At 45.5% G+C, this 23,766-nt stretch overlaps 1 protein-coding gene across 4 annotated transcripts; it reads left to right on the top strand.

The window, feature by feature from the left end:
- Positions 1–1,144: 1,144 nt before the first annotated feature.
- On the top strand, positions 1,145–23,538 carry CNGA4 (cyclic nucleotide gated channel subunit alpha 4). Of its 4 annotated transcripts, none has more exons than XM_058446380.1 (7): positions 1,145–3,669; positions 3,785–3,886; positions 4,089–4,195; positions 4,471–5,116; positions 5,836–6,185; positions 8,332–8,718; positions 23,413–23,538. In XM_058446380.1, exons 1-7 carry the CDS (start codon positions 3,254–3,256, stop codon positions 23,457–23,459), a joined length of 2,055 nt encoding a protein of 684 aa, XP_058302363.1. In that variant the 5' UTR covers positions 1,145–3,253; the 3' UTR covers positions 23,460–23,538. The 4 variants fall into 4 exon arrangements, with proteins under 4 accessions (XP_058302363.1, XP_058302364.1, XP_058302365.1 ...); XM_058446381.1 differs by lacking the exon at positions 23,413–23,538 and adding an exon at positions 22,632–23,183 and having other exon boundaries at positions 1,146–3,669; XM_058446382.1 differs by lacking the exon at positions 23,413–23,538 and adding an exon at positions 10,338–10,429 and having other exon boundaries at positions 1,146–3,669.
- Positions 23,539–23,766: the final 228 nt, after the last annotated feature.

Raw genomic sequence — 23,766 nt, 5'->3', positions numbered from 1 at the left:
ATAAACTAAAATAGAAAAATAGAAGTTTCAGATAAGGCATGTAGTTTTAAAAGTACTTTACCGGCTGGGCGCGGTGGCTCACGCCCGTAATCCCAGCACTTTGAGAGGCCTAGGCGGGCGGATCACGAGGTCAAGAGTTCGAGACCAGCCTAACCAACATAGTGAAACCCCGACCCTACTAAAAATACAAAAATTAACTGGGCGTAATGGCGCGCGCATGGAATCCCAGCTACTTGGGAGGCTGGGGCAGGAGAATCGCTTGAACCTCACTGAGGTTCAGTGAGCCGACATCGCACCACTGCATTCCAGCGTGGGCAACAGGGCGAGACTCCGTCTCAAAAAAAAAAAAGAGAAAGAAAGAAAAGAAAAAAAAGTATTTTGCCAATGTTAAATACCTGGTTTTTATCATTGTGCTATAGTTATATAAGATCATAACGTTAGGGGAACATGGATAAGGAATTTATAAGAACTCTGTATTATTTTTGCAACTTTTCTGTAAGCCTAAAATTAGTTCAAATAAAAAGTATTTAAAAAGAAATAGAAGTTTCAGACCAAAGGATCAGACCAGGGAAAGGAAGAATGGACAGCATGTGGGAGGTGCTATAAGAACTGCAGTCAGTACAGTGTGTCGGAACCCTAGGGAACATGTGAGGAAACATTGTGAGATGAGGTTGAAGACATGGACTGGAGAACTTTATAAACCCTGTTAAGGAATTTAGATTTTATTTTTGGGATGATAGTTATAAAGAATTTTATACATAGATTGATAGTTATACAGTAACTTTGCAAAAGACCAAACAAGCTGATAAGGCCCAAACTAGAGTAGTAAAAATGCAGAGAAGTGGACATGTGGATTTTTAGAAGGTAGATCACCATGGTTTGATGATTGGGTGGATATAAGAGGAAAATAAGAGGAAGAATTAAAAACTAATGCTTAGTTTATATAAATTCAAAAACAGGTAAAACTAAACTGTGATATTAGAATTCAGGATAGTGATTATTCTTGGAAGAACATTGACTGAAAGGGGCAGAGTGGGGCTCCTGAGGCACTGGTGATGTTCTGTTTCTTGATCTGAGTGCTTGGTTATATGGGTGTGTTCACTTTGTGAAAATGTAGTAAGCTATATACTTAAGGATTGTACACCTTTCTCTGTGTTTATTTGTTCTGGTTACTATGCTATGTGTCAAACCAACCCAAACTTAGTGTCATAAAAACAATAGCCATTTTATTATGTGCACAAATTCTGGGAATTTGGACGAAATGCAGCAGGAATGGCTTGTCTCTATTCCATGATGTCTGGGGCCTTATTTGTAAAGCTTGAACATCTAGGGGTGATTTGAGGCTGGTGGCTGGAAGCATCTGGAGGCTTCTTCAGTCACACATCTAATTCCTGGGCTGGGATAATGAAAAAGCTGAACTCATTGGGGGAACTGTCAAATAGAACTTCTCACAATGTGATGGGTAGGTTCCAAGAGGGAACATTCTGAGAGGGAGCTACCAGACAACAAGCATTCCAAGAGAACCAGAGGGAAGCTGCATGGCCTTTTATGATCTAGCCTTACAAGTCATACAACATCACTCCTGCTATACAAACTATCACAAGGGAGTGGTGTTGGAGAATTTGTGACCATTTTTTTTAACTGCCACAACGTTATACAGTAATAATAATAAATGCTTGTCACAGGTTTTTTGCTGAAAGGGCATAGATAGGAATTCTAGAAGAAAAAGTGGAGGAAGATAATGAGCTCAGTTATAGACCCAATGGGTTGAAGGTGACTGCGGGATACCCAAGTGGGAACATCCAGTGAGCAGTTAGTCATATAGATAACCGCAACTCAGGGAGAGTTCTCGGGAGCCACTATATGGGAAAGGAAGTCCTGTGGGTGACTGACGTCAACCAGACAGAGTTAGGAGGATGGCAAAAGTAGAAAGCCTAGAACAGAATCCAAGAAAAAAAAAAACACCATCATAGAAGGAATAGACAGAGGAGCTTATGAAAGACACTAAAAAGAAATAAACAGAAAACCAAGCCATTATGGCATCATAAAGGATTTTATTCATTTTGTTGCATTACTTTGAACATTGTCTTTTTATTTCAACAAGCGTAATACTTTGCAAAAAGAAATTAAGAAGCCATGGGAAAAGAGAGTTTTTCAAAATTTAATTAGGGACCACAGGTTTTTCTTCTAAAAAACACTCCAAAAACACAAACCTGATTTTATCACTGAACTGTGCAAAACTCTTCGCAGGTTCTCCATTGCCGTTGGGTAAAATCCAAGCTTTATAACATGGCTGACAGAACTCCTCCTGAGCTGGCCTCTGTCTATCATTCAACCTCATCTCTCACCACTACCCGCTAGGCCCTCTAAAATAAGCCAGTTGATATTTGCCCAGTCACCCATGCTTTTTGATATCTCTATGCCTTTGCCCACTCTGTGCACTCTGCCTCTAGTGCTCTTCACCCTCCCATCTCTGTACCGAACTCCTATTCATCCTGCAGAACCCAGGCTCTGTAGGGACACTTCATGTGTACTATAATAGCTTTCTATGTATCCACCTAACAGAGTACTCATCAGTAGCCTGGCAATGACTGCTGCTGTTTAATTACCTAATGTGTAATTACCTGCCGGCCTGACTATTTCACCTAGCAGACTGTGAGCTTCTGGAGAGGGGGGAGTGTGTCTTATTCATCTCCAATTCCTAGTACTTAGCACAATATTGGCCTGGCACACAGAACACCTGCCTATGGGTGTTCTGATTTTGATTTGTTGACTGAGAAAGATGATAGCAGTGAAAGGAACATCAGGTTGAGGGAGAAATGATAGGGTTTTTGTTTGTTTTGATATAGGAGATATTTAAGCAGGTTCACAAAAAGAGAAAAGTTGAAAGATTGGGAACCATAAAACACATGGAATAGTTGGTAGGATCAGGCACTAGAAGTAACAGAAGGAAATGAAGACAAAAGCACCATAGGATGGCCCCTATCACACTATCCATGACAGTGGTGTGATGGGGGAAGGTATATGTGGAGGTAGATATGGGTAGGAAGTAGGTTACAAAAATAGAGCTCACTTCTCATGTGAGAGGCATCTCTTTGTCACTGGAGAATAGTTCAGCACCTGACATAAATGAGCCATTCAGTAATAGTTGTTAAATAAATAAATAGCGAGGCCCAAACAGAATTTGCAAAGATAAAAGAGTGAGTGTCTGATCCTACACTAAAACTCAGGTCTTCTGACCCAGAGGACACCTATGGAGCTCAGTTGCTGTGGAAAGAGGGGAGAAGGAAAACAGAGACAAGACTCAGGCTTCCCTCTGAGGCATGTACCCCCACCTTCTCCAGGGATCTCATTAGAGGTGTTTAGCTGGGCAGGTGTAAGCTCAGGCCCTGGGAGACAGGGCAGAGTGCTAGAGCTAGACTGTCTCCACCCCTTCAGTAGCGCTAGTTCTGGTTGTGTTGCTAAGAGCCTCAAAGACAAAGAAGTCACAGCCAGAGCCCAAGGGCAGCCTCCTTCAGGCAGTCAGGCACTAGTCCCCAACTCCAGAAGTCCCCTACAGGGAGAGAGGGTGGGGACATCTCACACCCCAGCACCAGACCACAGAACCATGAGCCGGGACACCAAAGTGAAGACAACAGAGTCCAGTCCCCCAGCCCCATCCAAGGCCAGGTGAGAAGTCCTGGTCCCTTGTGTGGGACCTCTCTGCACTCCTCTTGGTGCCCCAGTCACAACTGCAGCTTTGAATACCTGGTGAATAAATGAAGCAAGACTTTCCTTCTTACAGGAAGTCGCTGCCTGTCCTGGACCCATCTGGGGATTACTACTACTGGTGGCTGAACACAATGGTCTTCCCAGTTATGTATAACCTCATCATCCTCGTGTGCAGGTGTGGCAGGGGTGCTAAGGGAGGGGCTGGAAGCCAAAAAGAGGACTAAAGAGAGGTCAAGGAGAAGGGCAGACCCTTGGTGGGGCAGGGAGGAGGAGCAATTCCCATGGGAGGGCCTGAGGCAGAGGGTTAAGGGCCCTGGGGAGACGCCTCGCACAAAGAGGGTACCCTTAATCCAATCATGCTTAACCCTGCCCTGCAGAGCCTGCTTCCCCGACTTGCAGCACAGTTATCTGGTGGCCTGGTTGGTGCTGGACTACACGAGTGACCTGCTATACCTACTAGACATGGTGGTGCGCTTCCACACAGGTCAGTGAGCTTCTAGGAATGACCCTTTGTTCCACGTTCCCTTCCTAAAGACAGACACTTAAAAAGTAACAAGAAAGGCACTCCCACCATGATAGCACCTTCGCGTGCCTCTATGCCTGACAGCATCCCAGCGCTCACCCCGGAAACCCGGGAGCAGAGTTATGCCCGGCTCCACTCTGTCCTTCAGGCAGTCTCCCTGGCCTGCCCTGGGCAGCTCATGCTCAGCCCAAGCTTGACTACAGCAGGTCCCCTTCCTACCGGCCCCCTCTCCCCAGGATTCTTGGAACAGGGCATCCTGGTGGTGGACAAGGGTAGGATCTCGAGTCGCTACGTTCGCACCTGGAGTTTCTTCTTGGACCTGGCTTCCCTGATGCCCACAGACGTGGTCTACGTGCGGCTGGGCCCGCACACACCCACCCTGAGGCTGAACCGCTTTCTCCGCGCGCCCCGCCTCTTCGAGGCCTTCGACCGCACAGAGACCCGCACAGCTTACCCAAATGCCTTTCGCATTGCCAAGCTGATGCTTTACATTTTTGTCGTCATCCATTGGAACAGCTGCCTATACTTTGCCCTATCCCGGTATCTGGGTTTCGGGCGTGACACATGGGTGTACCCGGACCCTGCGCAGCCTGGCTTTGAGCGCCTGCGGCGCCAGTACCTCTATAGCTTTTACTTCTCCACGCTGATCCTGACTACAGTGGGCGATACACCGCCGCCAGCCAGAGAGGAGGAGTACCTCTTCATGGTGGGCGACTTCCTGCTGGCCGTCATGGGTTTCGCCACCATCATGGGTAGCATGAGCTCTGTCATCTACAACATGAACACTGCAGATGCGGCTTTCTACCCAGATCATGCACTGGTGAAGAAGTACATGAAGCTGCAGCACGTCAACCGCAAGCTGGAGCGGCGAGTTATTAACTGGTGAGAAGGCGGGGTTCCAGACCAGGACAGGGACCAGTGTAGGTGATAGAACCCGAGGGAGGTAACTGGGTACTTAGTGCCTGGTGAGCCAGGCAAGGCTGTCAAAATGTAGCATTCAGCCGCGGGTTTGCTGGCTGGGGCTTGGAAAGAGGGAACTAATTTCAACTGAGGGAATCAGGACTTGGGGGAGGGGTAGGTAAGAGACTGACAGGGAGAGGAACTCATACTCAAAAAAGGATAACATGGAGACCAGGGAATGGGAACTGCCACTGCCTGGTAGGGCTCAGAAGGCTCTGGAAGGAGTGGATGAAGAAGGGCAATCTCCCCTGAGAACGGTCAGCAACAAGATCATTGGCTACCTATGGTGATTCATACTGTGGACTGAACAAAAGGAAGTGTCGCAAAGTTGGGGAAGTAGAGCAGAGGGTCTCCAGAGAGGAGGGGCCCTTGGTGGCTGAAGTAGCTAAGAGTAGGAGTGGAACAAGACATCACTGATTGGTGGGCAGGGTAGAGCCTGATAGGAGGTGAAGGGTTATGTAAAGTGGTAGAGGTGTCTATGCCCTGGAAAACAGATGATCCAACTGTCAGGTACTCTCATGACCCCTGTTAGATCTCAGTATGGTGGGATTCTTGGCTGGAGCTGAGCTAAGCCCTGATGGAAGGGATGGAGGCAGGCACATAAAGGGCTGGTAAGGAAATGGCACTGTCCTTACTCTCAGGTATCAGCACCTGCAGATCAACAAGAAGATGACCAATGAGGTAGCCATCTTACAGCACTTGCCTGAGCGGCTGCGGGCAGAAGTGGCTGTGTCTGTGCACCTGTCCACTCTGAGCCGGGTGCAGATCTTTCAGAACTGTGAGGCCAGCCTGCTGGAGGAGCTGGTGCTGAAGCTGCAGCCCCAGACCTACTCACCAGGCGAATATGTATGCCGCAAAGGGGACGTTGGCCGAGAGATGTACATCATCCGAGAGGGTCAACTGGCCGTGGTGGCAGATGATGGTATCACACAGTATGCTGTGCTCGGTGCAGGGCTCTACTTTGGGGAGATCAGCATCATCAACATCAAAGGTGGGTATCTCAGTATTTGTTCCAGGGACAAGGATGGGGTGGGGGAGGGGGGAACAGCAGAACCCAGCGCTGGGACCAGATAGTACTTCAGGCCTAAACTTCTGATTGAGGAAACCTGGCCCTTCTCTGAGTCACTAGATGGATCAGGGGAAAAACAACACATAGAAGATCCATTCCCTGAGAAGAAGCTGAGCCAAGGCCAGTGAACAGGGTGGGTTCGTGGAAGAGAGAGTAGACTTGCTCTGTGGATATTCAACTGAAGCACCAATAGACTACTGGACAGTGATAGAGATAATAATAATAATAGCTAATATTTATTACCTGCTTACTGCACGCCCTTTTCTAAGTGCTTCACATGACATTAACTCATTAAATTCCCGCAGCAGTTCTATAAGTACTATTCTTATCCCAATTTTAAAGATAAGGAAATCAAACTCAAAGAAGTTGGGTAATTTGCCCAACGTTGCACAGGTATGCACATGTGGGATGCGTGGAAAGAACAACCTTTTTACAGCCAAGTGGAAAGAGAAAGGTAGAAGAGAAGAAGTTCCCATTTACTGACCATCACCTCTAGGCCAAGCCAGGTACTACCTACTGGCTTACTTTTTCCTCTCATCAGCCCTGTGCAGTAGGAATTGTTATGCCTAGTCACAGGTATTAGGCATGAGGTTGTGCAAGCAGGAAATCCTGCAAATGGGGTGAGCACACTGTCACGGACTGAGAAGCTGGATGTGCTCTGGCTCTCTCAGCATGAGAATTCTACCCTCAGGGATTCTGAAAGCCTCACATCTGTCCTCCAATGATCCCCTCAAGCTCCACATCCTGTATGTGGTAGGATGCTGTCTGTTTGACTTTGGACAAGTCATTTCCCTATTTAGGCCTCAGTTTAATCACCTATCCAATGAGGATAATAATAAAAACCCAATGAGTTATTTGTGAGAATAAATGAGCTATGTGAGTGAGACATCCAGCGCAGTGCTTGGCATACAGCAAGTGTTCAACAGATAGTAGCTCCCTTTCCCTTGTCCAAGGTCCTTCTAGCTCTAAGACTTCGAAGTATTCAGCCTCACCTATCTCCCCACCCATTCTCCACCTACATTTTCCTAAACTGCAAAGGATATCATACAGCTCCCTGCTAAAAATATTTCAATAGTTTCCTACTGCCCTCAGCATAAGGCCTGAACTTCATGTCATGGCTTATGAGACCCAGCGTGACCTAGATCTCCCCTCTCTCCACCCCCCCTACACTCTGCGCTTCTTCCACTCTGAACTGCTTACTATTTTCTGCATCCAACTGACTCTTTTCTACCCCCTTCCCTCTGTTCCTGCTCCTCCCTCTGCCTAGATTGCCCTACCCCCACTTGTCCCCCTCCTCCCCCTAGTTAACCTCCTACTCAGTTCAGGTGTATTAGACTGTTCTTGCATTTCTATAAAGAAATATCTGAGACTGGATAATTTATAAAGAAAAGAGGTTTAATTGGCTCACAGTTCTTCAGGATTTATAGGAAGCATGGTGCTGGCATTTACTCAGCTTCTAGGGAGGCTTCAAGAAGCTTATAATTGTGGCAGAAGGCAAATTGGGAGCAGGCATGTCATATGGTGAAAGCAGGAGCAAGGGTTGGGGGAGGTGCCACACTTTCAAACAACCAGATCTCGACTCACTATCTCAAGGACAACATCAAGCCATGAAGGATTCGCCCCCATAATCCAATCACCTCCCACCAAGTCCCACCCCCAACATTGGGGATTACATTTCACAGAGATTTGGGCAGAGACAAATATTCACATTTTATCTTAGGACATCTCTTCCTCCATACTTCCCTAAATTCCCTGCCTTACAGTTTGGTAGGAGCTCTTTGCCTGCCTTTCCACAGCACCTGATGAATATGTCTTCACTGCACTAGCCATACTGTTATATATTCCAATATATGTGTATCTCCTCTAGACTGTGAATTATTTGAGGCAGGTCACTGATACCCACACAGCATGGAGCCTGGTCCCCAGTATGTTACTAAATGAAAGAATTAATGAGGCAGAAGGAGAGGCTCAGAAGCACAAATATGGAGGTGAAGGTCCTGGTTCAGGAGTGAAATGCCACCTCCTCACCCTCCTACTAACTATCCTCCCATCTGCCCATGGGCCACAGGGAACATGTCTGGGAACCGCCGCACAGCCAATATCAAGAGCCTAGGTTATTCAGACCTATTCTGCCTGAGCAAGGAGGACCTGCGGGAGGTGCTGAGCGAGTATCCACAAGCACAGACCATCATGGAGGAGAAAGGACGTGAGATCCTGCTGAAAATGAACAAGTTGGATGTGAATGCTGAGGCAGCTGAGATTGCCCTGCAGGAGGCCACAGAGTCCCGGCTACGAGGCCTAGACCAGCAGCTGGATGATCTGCAGACCAAGTTTGCTCGCCTCCTGGCTGAGCTGGAGTCCAGCGCACTTAAGATTGCTTACCGCATTGAACGGCTGGAGTGGCAGACTCGAGAGTGGCCGATGCCCGAGGACCTGGCTGAGGCTGATGACGAGGGTGAGCCTGAGGAGGGAACTTCCAAAGATGAAGAGGGCGGGGCCAGCCAGGAGGGACCCCCAGGTCCAGAGTGACCCCATCCCCATCCCTAGGATTCCCACCTCCTAGTGAATCCAGAGTTGTAGTAAAGCCTAACTGCTGCAACTCTGTCATCCTGTCTGCGAGATCACAGACACAGGAGCAAATTGGTCTGTAGATGCCCAGCTAGAGATATAGGAGTATAGCACACATTCAGCCCCCACCTACCAATACACACACACACACACACACACACACACACACACACACAGTTGCTCATAGACCTGTTGGCCCCAAGACTGTGCATTCCATCTAAAATGCTCTGGTATTTCCATTCTCAGCACACATAGCACACATGCTTTCTCACAAGCACCGATGTATCTTACACCCACATAATATATACACATTCAGTCATGCACCTCCTAAACACACATATGCTGACAGTCATACACCAATAGACACAGATGCCCTTCACAGGTGTGCACACACTTGTGAAAACACAAAAGCACACCCTGAGCCCTCTAGGTCTAAGATGTCTTTTGAATGTTTCCCATATGGGCGATTCAAAAGTATACCCTGAAAGTTGCACTTCAATAAAGTATTTGCCTCCTCCCTAAGCATTTATGGGGCTGGAAAGAAAAGGCAAAGTCAGTGGTGGGCCAGGATGGATTCTGTCTGAATTCTGAAGTCTGAAGCCTGAATTCTGAGTCACAGAGGTGATGAGCATGAACTGTGTAGTAACTAGTGGGTTAGAGTCAGAGGGGAGGTACCTGAAGAATAGAGAATCAATACTCAGCCTAGGCAAAGCAGGCTCTCACATGACACTGCTGTAAGAGTGCCCATGCACACTGGTCTTTGCATCCTACACCAGAGCATATGTTCTCAATTTATAAGCTCTGAGGGGTTTCATCTAGTTAAATGGGCCAGAGCAGATACTTCTTCTTTTTCTTCCCTCTGGCCAGCCATGGAGCCTGGATACAGGGCTTCCCTGTGTTCAGGGCTGATTCCAAGAGGAGAATAGTTCCATTCTCCCAACAGAAAGAGGGTGAATAGTTCCAACAGGACCATTCACCTGGCCCAGCCCTACCATGACAGTTGTTGGAACTGGTGTTGGTGCTGGTGGAAATCCAGCCTTTCTTCTTTGCACAGTATTCCAAAATATAAGGGAGAGTAGAGACTAGGTGCAGTGGAATATTACAGTCAGAGGCAATTAGAGATGAGGGTGTTGGGAATTTTGGAGTTAAATCTGGTGTACTTGGAAGGAGGTCTGCACTTGGGGCAGGAAAGATATCATAGGGTCTATGGGGAGGAGTCTGGTATCATGTCTGAACCAGATTCACCCTGAGTCACCACTGCAGCTCCTCCAGGGCCTGGCCAGTCTTGAAGTCTGAGCTGTGCCAGGTTGTAGTTTAAAATGTATTGAGGATTTAACTTATAGATATAACTGAGTGATGTGTCTCTACTCTCAGGAGAGATTATGAGGATAATCACACTTTAAATCATCTTAAAATATATAGTTTTTTTGTGATATGTCCTTCTCACAAAATATAAGATCCACAAGACCAACACTGGGTTTTTCTTGTTCATCTTTGTGTCCCCAGGGATGTGACTGGCACCTAGTAAGTACCCAAATATATATTTGGTAACCAAAGAAGAAAGAGTTGAAGCAGATAGAGGACAAATGTTGGAGGAAGATGTGTGTCAATTTCTTGAGAGGTTTTTCTATCATCTCTGCCCTCATATCATCTTGAACTAGAATGGATGGGTACATCGTAAAGGCCATTTGGGTGGCATCTGATGGATTTAGGGAGTTGAGAACAAGTTTTTCACTGACATATTACAATGTGCACAGCTATCCCCAGTGAAGGCTGTCTTGGAAAAGTTGGCCTCTGCCATGCCATCTAATCCTGGTCTATAGCACTAGCAGGGTGATCACTGGTTATCTGGCATTTTATGGTTGCAGAAACAAAACTCTCAAAGGGCCAGCTATCCATTTTGCCCTGCCTCTGCTATTCCAGGATGAGGAGATCAGAATCTTCATGGTGGAGCCACCATATCATAAGACACCTTGAATAGCATCAGTTGCTTTCTGAAGTCCTCTAGTTGTAGAATTGTTTTTATCACTCTGTTGAAGACAATATTTGGACAATTTGGGATCAAGCTGGGTAAAATTAGGTCAGGATATTCAGAATTGAACACAATTTTAAGTTCCTGGAATAACCAAGAAATAATAATAAATTCTTTTAGTCCAAAGAATATTAACTAATGTGTATGAAGCACTAGGCTATACACTTACAAATGTGGCCAAAAATTTTATTAAAATTTTCATTTGGGTTTTGTTGATTTTATCCCTCCTCCCATCACAAGAAAGGACCTAAATCTTTGCATCTCTTAAAAGTTAAAGCTTTTGGCCAGGCACAGTGGCTCACACCTGTAATCCCAGCACTTTGGGAGGCCGAGACGGGCGGATCACGAGGTCAGGAGATAGAGACCATCCTGGCTAACACGGTGAAACCCTGAATACAAAAAAAAAATTAGCTGGGCGTGGTCGCGGGCGCCTGTAGTCCCAGCTACTCGGGAGGCTGAGTCAGGAGAATGGCATGAACCCGGGAGGCAGAGCTTGCAGTGAGCCGAGATCGTGCCACTGCACTCCAGCCTGGGCGACAGAGCGAGACTTCGTCTCAAAAAAAAAAAAAAAATTTAAAGCTTTTTGAATTATAGGATCAGAAACAGAAATTGACAGAAACTTTTTGCCAGAGATTTTGTGGGAGTCTTGGAGTTTGTTTTGTTTTGTTTTTGAGACAGGTCTCACTCTGTTGCTCAGGCTGTAGTGCGGTGGTGCCATCTCGGCTTATTGCAACCTCTACCTCCCTGGCTCAAGCAGTCCTCCCACGACAGCCTCCCAAGTGGCTGGGACCACAGGTGTGCACCACCACGTCTGACTAATTTTTGCATTTTTTGTAGAGATGGGGTTTTGCCATGTTGCCCAGGCTGGTCTCAAACTCCTGGACTCAAGAGAACTGCCTGACTCTGCTTCTCAAAGTGCTGGGATTACAGGTGTGGGCCACCATGCTCAGCCAAGATTTTGTTTTTGAAAAATAGGGCTCCTAGGATTTCACAAACGATGGAGTTAGGGGTAAAATGTGCCCTGTTGTCTGTGAGAGCTTAAGAAGAGTTTAAGAAGCAGAATTTTATTCTGACAAGGGGAGATTCCCTAAGACAAGGAAAAGGAATGAGATTCTTGAGAGTTATATTAGTTTTTTTGTTTTTTTGCTGCTGTAACATATTACCACAAATTTAACAGCTTAAAACAGCACCCATTTATTCTCACAGTTCTGTGAGTCAGAAATCCAAGCCAGTGTCAGTCAACTAGACCTCTGTTCAGGGCCTCCAAATGCTGAAATCAAGGTGTCAGCTGGACTAGGCTGTTACCTGGAGACTGTAGGGAAGAATCTCCCTCCAAGTTCATTCAAGTTGTTGGCAGAATTCAATTCCATTGACTGTAGGAGAAAGATCTCTGATTCCTTGACACATGGCCCCTTCATCTTCAAGTCAACAAAGGTGTATTAAATCTTCCTCATTCTTCAAATCTCTAATTTTCCCCTTCTACTACCAGGCTAAGAAAGAGCTCTCCTTTTTAGGGTTCATCTGATTAGAGTAGGTTCACCTAAATAATCCAGAATAATCTCCCTATTTTAAGATCAACTAATTATTAACTAACTTAATTACATTCTCAATGTCCCTTTTGCCATAACCCTGGGAATAACATCAGAGGGCAAAAGTAATAGAAGTCAAAATTCTACCACAGGATTTCTAAAGGAAAAAAGCAGCCTAGACTCCACTTTCTATGGGGGCCCAAAATAGGGAACACTAAGAGTTGAGTCTTTGGAAAGAATTGGAGAATGATCACTATGCCGGAACAGGTACTGGAGACTCAGAGCAGCATCCCCTAGAAGTGTGCAAGCTTGAACAAGGCACATACCAGCATTATCAGCATGCTCCAAAGACCAGAGGCCCTGCCCCAGTTCAACATAAAAGCCCCAGAGACTTTTACAAAGCCCTAAATTGGGAAAGACAGTGGGAAGAAAGCCCAAAACCCAACTGAGATTAAATCTCCCACATAGTGAAAACAGTATGGAGATTACTTAAAGAATTAAAAGTAGAACTACCATTTGATCCAGCAATCTCACTACTGGGTATCTACCCAAAGGAAAAGAAGACATTATATGAAAAAGACACATGCACACACATGTTTATAGCAGCACAATTCACAATTGCAAAGATATGGAACCGACCTAAGCACCCATTAACCAACAAATGGATAAAGAAAATGCGGTATATAAGGCCCCGGGTGCAGTGGCTTATGCCTGTAATCCAAACACTTTGGGAGGCAGAGGTGGACAAATCACTTGAGACCAGGAGTTTGAGACCAGCCTGGCCAACATGGTGAAACCCCATTTCTACTAAAAATTAAAAAAAAAAATAGCTGGGCATGGTGGCACACACCTGTAATCCAAGATACTTGGGAGGCTGAGGCAAGAGAATAGCTTGAACCCGGGAGGTGGAGGTTGCAGTGAGCCAAGATCACGCCACTGCACTCTGGCCTGGGCAACAGAGGGAGACTTGGTGAAAGAAAGAAGAAAGGAAGGAAGGAAGGAAGGAAGGAAGGAAGGAAGGAAGGAAGAAAGAAAGAAAAGAAAGAAAGAAGGAAAGAGAGAAAATGTGGTATGTATATGCCATGGACTACTACTCAGCCATAAAAAGGAACAAAATAATGTCTTTGGCAGCTTGGATAGAGCTGAAGACCATTATTCTAAATGAAGTAACTCAGGAATAGAAAACTAAATATTATATTTCTCACAAGTGGAAGCTAAGCTATGAGGATGCATAAGAGTGATATAATCGACTTTGGGCACTCAAGGGGAAGGTTGGGAGGGGGTGAGGGATAAAAGACTATGTATTGGGTACAGTGTACACTGCTTAGGTGATGGGTGCAGTAAAATCTCAGAAATCACCACTAAGGAACTTAACCATGTAACCAAAAACCACTTGTACTCCCAGAACTATTGAAATTAAATGATAGATAGATAGATCTTTCATAAAGTAAGTATTTAAAAGTTTAGACGAGAATTATCTGATTTAGACAATCAAATGTCTAATTTTTTACACACTGTTGTGGAATAATTTACAAACTGCTCTACATGTATTATCTGATTTGGTTCTTAAAACGATGTGAGGAAATTTAAATTATTATTAATGCTATGATGATGCTGCTGCTGCTGATAATGATGCTCATCTTTCCAGATCAGGAATCTGAAGCCCACAGAGCCACTAAAGATATTAGATCTGATTTACTGAGAAGTTACTTTATGCCAGATCCTGGGTTAAGTTCATTGTCTCAATCCTAAAACTGTATGAGAAAGATGTCATTATTACCCCATTTTGAAATGAGGAAACCAAGATTCTGGGATTAGATAACTTGCCCAATATCACAGGTCCCTAAGTCACATGGAATGAAGCCTAGGTCTGTCGTGTTGTTTCTTTTAGGGAGATAAGGAAAGGAATCACCTGGTTTGAGGCCAGGGCCAAGCAAGCTCTTCCCTTCTTGAGAATGACTATCAGAGGCAGTAACTGCAGTAACCAGGGGGAAGAAGCCAGCTGTGCCAGGGAAAGCTTGTGAGTCACTGGCAAGGCTGTCTGCCCGCAAAGATAAAGGACCACCAGCTACTCTGGATAAGAGCTCCCAATTCCAACCCCAGGGTCTGCACAAAATACAGCTGTGAGAGGAGGGCAGGAGTTTGAGAGTCACTGCTAGATTTCTACAGAGGTGTCAAGACTGTTCTAGGGCCTTCCATCTGAGAGCCCTACTACTTCGGGCTTAGCTCTGTTCCCTCCTACAGGACCTGGATCCTCACTTACTTCTTTCCTTGGGTCCTTAGGAAACCTCAGTCTGACTAAGATTTGGGATGTAGACTCCTCCTTGGTGTTCCCAGTTAGCTACTCCCCCACAGAAACTTCTTGGACCCACCACACTCCACCCTTTCTTTCTTGGGGTTTGGCTGCTAGCCCCATAAGGCAGATGGAAATAAGGTATCAAGCTTGGGAGGAAATCAGACTCTAAGGGAAAGGGGCCATTCAATCCAGTGGAGTGCTTGCTCCTAGTGCAAACACTAGGAGCCAGAAGCAGGAGGCAGGGTGGGAGGATTCTAGTTTGGGTTAAGCTGGAGTTTGGCTTGAGGCTAGGATCAGTGGTGGTGGTCAAGCTGGGTTAGAGCTGGGATCAGAACCATGACCCAAGTCAGGGCAAATGTTAGGCTGGCCTTAAAGTACAACATATAGAAAACAGCATGCATTAGGTGCCAACCAGACTGTATTTTAGTTCTGAAACATCACTTCCTAGCTGGGGGACTCTCAGCCTCTTCCTCAAAATCTTTCAGGGTTGTTTAGAGAAATGCTGAAGATTTAAAAATCTAAACGAGATAATGAATGTAAACTGCCTACTAGTGCCTAGAAGGTGATAATTTCTTAATAATTAACAGTAGCTATGACTATTATTCGTGTCCCTCTAGCAGCTATTATGTCTTTGAGGGCCCTGAGCACAGGTTGTCCTGCTCTGCTTGTCCCAGGCCTCTGGCAGGGCCTCCAGGTTGTGCAGGCAATACCAGGTCTGACCAGCAGAGAGCAGAAGGCACTTCTTCCTTCCTTCCTTCCTTCCTTCCTTCCAGCTCCCTCCCAGGCCTTTGGATTGCATTGCCTTGAAAAGCTTGGAGAATTTCTCAGGGAGAAATGGAATCTTAGGGACAGGGAACAATCTTGGGGAATTGTGATCTCAACTGCTCTTGTTTAAGCTTTTTTCACAATGACTGAAATATATCAGTGGTAATGCTGAGAGACGTTACTGAAGAGGATGTGCTAATCAGAGCCTAAAGCAGCCCTGTCACAGGCAGCACCACTGAATGACTGGGAACATTCAGACTGCCCTCCCCACAGATTGAAAATTCTTTGTGCTTCTCACCACTAGCTCACATGAACCCTCTCTGTGTCTGTCTTCACCTTTTCAGTTCCCATACCTTGGCCTGTTGTCCTCAGCCTTTTCTTCACCGGTATGTCCAACAGACAGGGCCCCAGAGGCTATTTGCTTGTATGCGTACATGGAAGCCTTCTCTAGGAATGATCTTCTGTTGGCTGTCTTAAACTTTGAATGAGGCCCTGACCTGGGAGATCTAGGCCTCTCTTGGCCTACCCGTGAGGGTCTACATCTGAAGTCAAGTATCCAGCCAGAGCCAGCCCCTGAATGGGTGCCTCTGCTCTTCCCCAGCACAAGCCCCAGGCTTCTGAAAGGCCAGTCCTCGTCCTGGTTTCTTTCGTCTGCTCAATAGCCCTGCCTGCTCTGGCTCTAGCCCATCTGCCTTCTCAGCTGGCTTCCTCTGTTTAATCATCCCAAGAGAAGGGCCTCCTGCATGGGCAGGGAATGTGTGGGCAGGAGCTCAGCACAGAAGCAAGTCTGCACATCATAGAAATGCAGAGAACAGAAGGCCTTGAAAGATATAAGCAGAAGGTGGCCTAATCAGACACAGAGGGCGGGGCTGAGCCAATGGGGAAAAGGGCAAGCTGGGCACCCCAAGGACTAAACTGTAGCTGATTTCTCTCCTAGCACCAGACCTCAGCTGCACGTGTGTGCGTCAGAACCAAGAGTGCTAGAGGCAGAGCGTATTACATGACCCTCACACTACTGGGAATGTAAACACTGGGTTTCCTGGTTAAAGCACTGATATTTTGTGGACCTTGCAAGCTACCTAGAATAAGCAGTCCCTTATAAAGCAGCTTATCTGGCACTGTGCATGAGGCACTATGTTCTGCTCTCTGCGGTTGTTTCCCATGAATATTTACTGAAGTTTTATTTAAATGTTCCCCTCTTATCTCAGTTGTGATATAGAGTATTGAAAGAAGGACCATGTGCCCACATTTGGGCCAATGGGGCAGTACCATGGGAGATTGAGACTTCCTAAAAGGGAAAGTAAATTGTTCTAGCTACAAGAGTCAAGCTAGGTGGTCCAAAATCCCCCTCTAAAAAACCAAAACCAAAACTAAAACCAAATAACGAACAACTTTGGCAGGTAAAAGCTCGAGTTAGAAAGACAGAGTCCCTCAGGACTGAGCCCAGGCCTACTTCAGGACCTCTTGCATGTGCTTCCTTGACCTCTTAGTTTTCTGACTTATTCCTGGAAAAGGGTCCAAGTCTCTTTCATACGGCTTTGCCCATATTGGCTTTGCAATTCCTTCCTTACTCTGATCTAAAGCATCCCTATTTTCTTGCCCTGAGATATCTCATTCTCTCCAAAATGCTGGCTTATGTCTAGCAAAGGAAGTATAGATGGAATTTCATGATTTCAATTTAGCCCTACATTTTCATTCCTTTCCCCTCCATCCTCTGCTCCCCCTCCCTTCTTCACTATAGCTATTACTTGTTTTTTATTTTCCCTTTTACAAAACATCTTGAAATCAATCTACACATGCCATCTCCTAGCCCTCACCTTCCATAACCCATCTGCATTTAGTTAGAGGGGAGAATATGAGCAAGATACAAAGATGATGAAAACATGGCATCCACAAGGAAAATATGAGATATTTGAGGTTCCTGAAGCCAAGTATGACCATCCAGCTAGAGCCAGTGTTTGGGTGTGAGAGTAAACAAAAGATAGAAAGTAAGTAATGACAGCAGTGTGACGAGAAGTCTGAGAGACTATTGGAGAAAGGGACATGTATTAGTCAGCTCAGGCTGCCACAGCAAGACACCATAGACTGGATGACTTAAACAACAGAAATTTATTTTCTCACAGTTCTAGAGCCTAGAAAACCCAGATCAAGGTACCAACACATTCAATTTCTGGTGAGGGCTCTCTTCTTGGCCTGCAGAAAGCATCCTCACATGGTCTTTCCCCTGTGTGTGGCTTGCAGGGGGAAGGGGTGGCAGGGGATGAGGGAAATGGTGGATCAGAAGATATCTGGTGTCTCTTCCCTGTCCTGTAATGACAACAGTTCTAGCCCCACCCTTATAACCTTATTTAACTTTAATTACTTCTTTAAAGGCCCCATCTCCAAATACAGTAACAAGGGCAGGAGTCAGACCCTTGGAATATAATTCTCTCTTCTCCATGTCCAGCTGAGATTTTATGGCCCATTTTTTCACACTTGTCCCTTTATTTTGCCATTCCACTCATCTGGTAAAATTCCAACTTTGGATGAACTGAACCATCAACATTCTCCTTGCTTGCATCCAACCAGCTGAGCTCTGCTGAGAAATTCATCCCACTAGAAATTTGTAGTCATCAACCCTTAAGTGGGCCCTCAGTATTTTCCTATTATCTCACTACATTCCTCAGGTCTCCTTTTACCTTCTCCCATTATATATTGTTTTCTTAAACCATCTTGACTACTAAAAATTGTCATTACACACACACACACAAACACACACACACCACTCTCTGACAACCAGATCTCCATAACAAAATAAAAACTATCAGACAGCAGCTCCCTACCAAAACTACAAACAACTGTCTTAGTTAAGATGCAGGTTAGGTTGCCATGACAATAGAGAAAAAAATTGTAAGGAGTTAAGCCTGCAGTTTCTTTTTCATGCAGAAGAATCAGGGATGATAAAATGGTTTGAGAGTATAGGAGACCCAGACTCCTTCCATTTGGTCACTCTGCCATCCCTAATATGTTACCCTCACTGCATGATTGAAGGTGGCTTGCTTTCCTATTTACATTCCTATTGCCCTCCCACAGGGGCAAAGAGGAAGAGAAGGTCCATTTCTCTCCTTTAAGACCTTGATGTGGAAGCTGCACATATCACTTCTACCTAGTCATAATGTGCAGTTTCTGCACTTAGCTGCAAAAAGGTCTAGGAAATGTAGCTGTTAATTTGTAGGCCATAACTTATTTTCATCTATAATCATCTTTTTCTACTAATTTCCTCTTACAATTGAGTCTCTACTGCAATCAAAAGCTAGGATCCTCCACTTCCGCTCTGGATTGCATACATCCCTGACTTCTCAGGAACCTTGCATTGTTAATTAATCATTCTCTCTCTCCTGTTATCTTTAGTCTTTTTATATATTGGAGTAATTCCATCTGCCAAAAAAATGAAAAAGAGAAAGAAAGAAAGAAGAAAGAAAGAAAGAAAGAAAGAAAGAAAGAAAGAAAGAAAGGAAAAGAAAAGAAAGTTCAAGTCCTCCCATCTTAAAAAAAAAAATCTTTCATTTGACATCCTCTTGCAGCTCTATCCCCTTTCCTTAGTAACTACATTTCTTAAAAACTTGCCTGAAGTCATTTACTCCACTTCCTCCCATCACATTCAGTTTTCAGGACATCTACCCTGCCTTCTGCCTCAACAACCTCACTAAAATGGCTCTTTCTAAGGTTGCCAAAGATCTCCAGGTTACTAATTTTGGACCACATTTCTCATTCCTCATTTTGCTTACCCAGGAGCAGCATTTGAATGAGTTCACCAGTTTCTTCTTGCACCTCTTCGCTTTTAGCTTTTATGATGTTTCACTCTCTGGGTTTCCTCCTGTCCCTCTGTCTGCTCTTTCTTGGTGTCTTTTTCAGGCTCATCTTTCTCTCTCCAGTCTTTAATAATGACCTCTAAAAGTCTGACTTGATCCTTCATTTGTTCTCATTCTACACACTCTAATTCTGTGGTTTGCATTACTTCCTATATGATCTGTTATATTTAGCTTCCTAATGGAATTCTACTTAGATATCTAACAGATATCTGAAACTTAATATGTCCAAAACAGAACAGATTTGATGGTGGGAGTTTCTCTCTGCTAGTTACTATTTTCTCTATGAAGTTAGAGTCTAGATTGAGAGTGAAGAATGCTGTGTGTGTGTGTGTGTGTGTGTGTGTGTGTGTGTGTGTGTGAAGAAATTAGAGATTTTATGAGACAAGAAAATTTGAAAACAATATTGTGTAAAATGAGAGAAAGAAGGTAATCAGAGAAATTTCGTAAGACATCTACTCATTCTAAGCAGCACAGTATGAACAACTGAATTCTGATTTCCAAAATCCCTGACTTTGAATTTTGGCTCTTTCACCTAGTAGCTTTGTGGCTTTGGGCAAGTTACTTAAACTCTCTCTAAGCCATAGTTTTTTCATCTAAAATAGTGATCAACAATATTGGACCTAAATTCATGGTTCTTCATGAGGATTAAATGTACCTTCAGGTAATGTGCCTTGAACATCATAGGTGATCATCAAATAGTTTATATTGAGTTACCAGAAACCTTATTCATTTTTTATCTCATCCTTCTTTCTCACCCTCCACATGCAAATTACCTTTAAATTCTGTTTCTACCTCCTAGATAGGTCTTAGATCAATCTTTTCCACTATGTCTATGACTTTAGGTCAAGCCACTACCATCTCTCACCCAAATTACTGTCATAGACTCCCAATTAGTCCCACCTTTTAAGTTGCTCTCCACACTAGCTCCACTGCAATCTTTCCAAATCTTTCTAAATCTTAACAAATTTCCAATGCTCCCAATTCTTCCTTGCATGGCTTGCAAGGGTCTGCATTTGCTGCCTCATGAGATAGAAGGTGTATGATTTGTCTATTGCTGTTGTAATAAATTACCATGAATGTAGTGGCTAAAAACAACACCCATTTATTAGCTCACAGATCTATTGGCCAGAGGTCTACACAGTGTGGCTGGGTTCTTTGCTCAGCGTATGAAAAATCAAGGTTTCAGCCAGACTGAATTATTTTCTACAGACTTGGGGGAGGACCGAAGTCTCTGTTCTTTTGCTGGCTGTCAGCTAGAGACTGCTGTCAACTAGAGGCCACCCTCAGGACTTGCCCTGTGCCCTCCTTCACCCTCAAGCCAGAAAACAGCCACCTGCATTCCTTGCCACATTATCCCTTCCATCTTCAAGCTATCAACAGTGTGTTGAATTCTTCTCATTCTTCCAATCTCTTTGATTTCCTCTTCTGCTACCAGCAAGAAAAAAAAGAACCCTTGGCTTTTAAAGGACTCATGTGACTTGGTTAGGACTAGCCAGATAATCTGTCTATCTTGAGATCAACTGATTAGTAGAATTAACTCCATCTGAAAAATCCCTTTTGCCATATAACATAATTGTGGGAGTAGTATCTCATCATATGCACAGGTCCATCCACACACAAAAGAAGATTATATAAGGGTGAGAGTCATTGGGGGTCATCTTCTAATTCTGCCTACCCAAGGAGAGGAAGCCAGGGGAAATATCCCTGAAGAATCATAGCTTGAGCTGAGATCAGATGGATGAGTAAGTGTTAATTAGGTAAGGAAGGAAAGAAGAAGCTTCCAGAGAGCATATGGAAAAGCCATGCAACTGGAGGACATATAGCAAAAAAAAAAAAAAGAAAAGAAAAACAAAAGAAAAAAAGAAAAGAAAAGAGAAAAAAGAGGGAGTGACCAAAAAAAGGCCAGTGTGTTTACAATGGAGAGAATAAGAATCACAGTGACTCATAGCGATTTGAAATAATGTGACTAGAGAGGTAAGTGGGAGCCAGGCCACACAGGCTTTCTAAATTCTGTTAAAATGTTTTCTCATTCCCGAAAGCAAAGGTCAAAAGAGTGGGACAGTCAGATTTGTATTCTGAGCATAGTACTTGGGCTATAAGGTGAAGGATAGATGTAGAGAGGCATCAGTAAAATGTGGTGGCCCACTTAGGAGGTTAGGAGTGTGGGTCAAGGGTAGGGTAATATCAGTGGACATATAAGCAGACAGATTCAAGGAAAACTCTGTAGCTAAAATGAACAGGACTTTGTGATTGATTCAATATGGGAGTGATGTAGTTATGTTCCTCAGGAAGCAGACTCTCAAACAAAGATTACTGTGGAGGATGTTTACTAAGGAGTCCTCTTGGAGTTAACACCTGTGCAAGAGAGAGGATGAAAATAGGATTGGGCAAAAGGAGAGGCTGAGCAGTAATTCAGTCCCAGCAGAGACCTCAGTCAACCCTATGAAGAGTTCTAGGGGTGTGAGCATCTTTCAGAGTTGTCCACCAGAGGGTTGAGGGGATTAAACCTTTATGCCTCTGTGCTGATTGGCCACTGGATATAGAATGCCCAAGAAAGGGAGCGTAACCTTGGATGAGCTGGCTTTCTTCTGCTTAGGCAACTCCTGAAGGGTTATGACGGCTGAGGGCCATCTTTTAGCAGCACTCTCCACAGCTGGAAAATAAATCCTTCATTTTTGAAGAGGGTTCTGGGTTTTGCATCACAGCATGCAGCACAGGGGTGAAGGAGCATAGGGGAGTAAGGCATCAATAATAATTCCTAAATTTATGATTTGTACATCCTGGTGGGTGCACTGAACAACCATATATTACAATCATTGGCTTACTTGGGAAAATCCCCACTAGAGTAGGTGCTACTCAGCGGCAAACTATATTGGACAACTAGTGCGCACCCCTGGAACTGGCATAGTTTGCTAAATAAGTGAATGTCCATCTACTTCTATTTTCACTCCCCTGTCCCTTATATCCTTTGCTCCCTTCCCTCCTCATGGTACTGTCATCCAATGTGGGAAAACTTGAGCAGGTTATCTGAGGCCCCACCTGTGCTGGAGTTGAACAAATAGCAAATCAAGCTCTTCTGGTCCAGGCTCTCTGATGGGCAAGACAGGCAGTACCAGGAGGAAGGAAAGAGGGAGCAGTTGATGGCCTCTCAGGAATAAACTGTCTTTCAACTCTCTTTCAATGCTTCAGCTCCTATAAACTCAGGGCTGGCTGAACCAGGTCCTCTCCAAAAGATTAATTGGATACGGGCCTGCTGAATCCCCCATAAAGCCAGACTCCATTCTCTAATTTGCACTTCCACTGATGCCTGCCCCCCACCTCTTACAGCTACTGCTGGGGGTCAGAAGAATTTCACATCGTATTGAAGTTCATCCGGAATCTGAAGAATGGATGGGAATCTGGAGATAGGAATCTGGGGAAGAAAAGGAATGGATAGGAGAATGCATAGGGAGCAGGGCTGAAATAGTAGAAGAGGCAAATCCTGCCCCGAGAAGCTGAACACGGTTCAGTCCTGCACCCTTCAGCCCTGTTCCCGCTGCACCCCAGTGACCCAGTCCCCTTCCAGCCCCCTCTCGTGGGAACCTGACACCCTACACAGGCAGCTCTGCCTGCACTGAGAGCAAACAGGGAGCGTTAGCGTGTCGGGTGGGTGTGGGCGCTGCCTGGAGACGGTGGAGAAAGCCAACCGTCTCCTCTTTTGCCTGCGCTGGGCCGGCGTTAGAATTATATCCCATCCTCACCTTACTCGGGTTTATCCTTGTCAGTGCTTGCCACCACCCCCAACTGCCCTCAACACTCACGTCAGAAGCTTCCTCCCGGGAGCCCTTTCCCCTGGCAAGGCTTCCCTGGAGCCAAATCTCGGCCCCGGCCCCACCCCCACTCCCGCCCAGCTGTGGAGGGCTCCTTGGGACCCTTAAGTGGAAGCCTGAGTGTTGAGCCTCAGACAGGAGATGGAGGGTGCGGAGACAGATGCAGGAGCTACCCCAGTCCCGCAGCGAGGAGCTGCAGGGAAGTACAGTGGCAACAGTGTCACGGTCACTGCGGCCACTGCAACACAGTACGGTAAACGCGGCTCTAGGCTCAGACTAAAGCATCCGCCCCTCAGCAGGTGACGCACGCAGACCCGGTCTCCAACGCCACCTCCACGTTCCCTGATGCACCAGAGAAAGATGTTGGATCCGTGGCAGCCGTCTGTACCCAACGCCTCCTACCCTCCCTTCCCCGAAACCTCCCCTACACTGCCAACACTCCTGTCTTCAATCTCTCTCTCTCTCTCTCTCTCTCTCATTCCGGGGAATCGGGGGTGAGGGCGGGTGATAAAGAGAGGTGGGCAGGAGAGAAATCTCTAAAAGGAGATGGGACACATCTAGGGAGGGGGCGAGCCTGGAGGACAGTCGCACAGGGAGGGGCAGAACTCCCGAGCCAGGGAGGGGGTGCACAGTCACCTGGTGGGACAGAGGCT

This window comes from Hylobates moloch, unplaced genomic scaffold (genome assembly GCF_009828535.3).
Source record: "Hylobates moloch isolate HMO894 unplaced genomic scaffold, HMol_V3 SCAFFOLD_11, whole genome shotgun sequence".
NCBI classification, from domain to species: domain Eukaryota; kingdom Metazoa; phylum Chordata; class Mammalia; order Primates; family Hylobatidae; genus Hylobates; species Hylobates moloch.
This window is presented reverse-complemented; position numbering and strand designations above follow the sequence as displayed.

Bases quoted from the DNA above. Each gene is read 5' to 3' on its own strand.
- CNGA4 (XM_032166780.2), top strand. From the start codon at position 3,254: ATGGAGCTCAGTTGCTGTGGAAAGAGGGGAGAAGGAAAACAGAGACAA. The intron at 5,117-5,835 runs GTGAGAAGGCGG...CCTTACTCTCAG, and splicing joins GAGCGGCGAGTTATTAACTG to GTATCAGCACCTGCAGATCA. The intron at 6,186-8,331 runs GTGGGTATCTCA...CATGGGCCACAG, and splicing joins CAGCATCATCAACATCAAAG to GGAACATGTCTGGGAACCGC.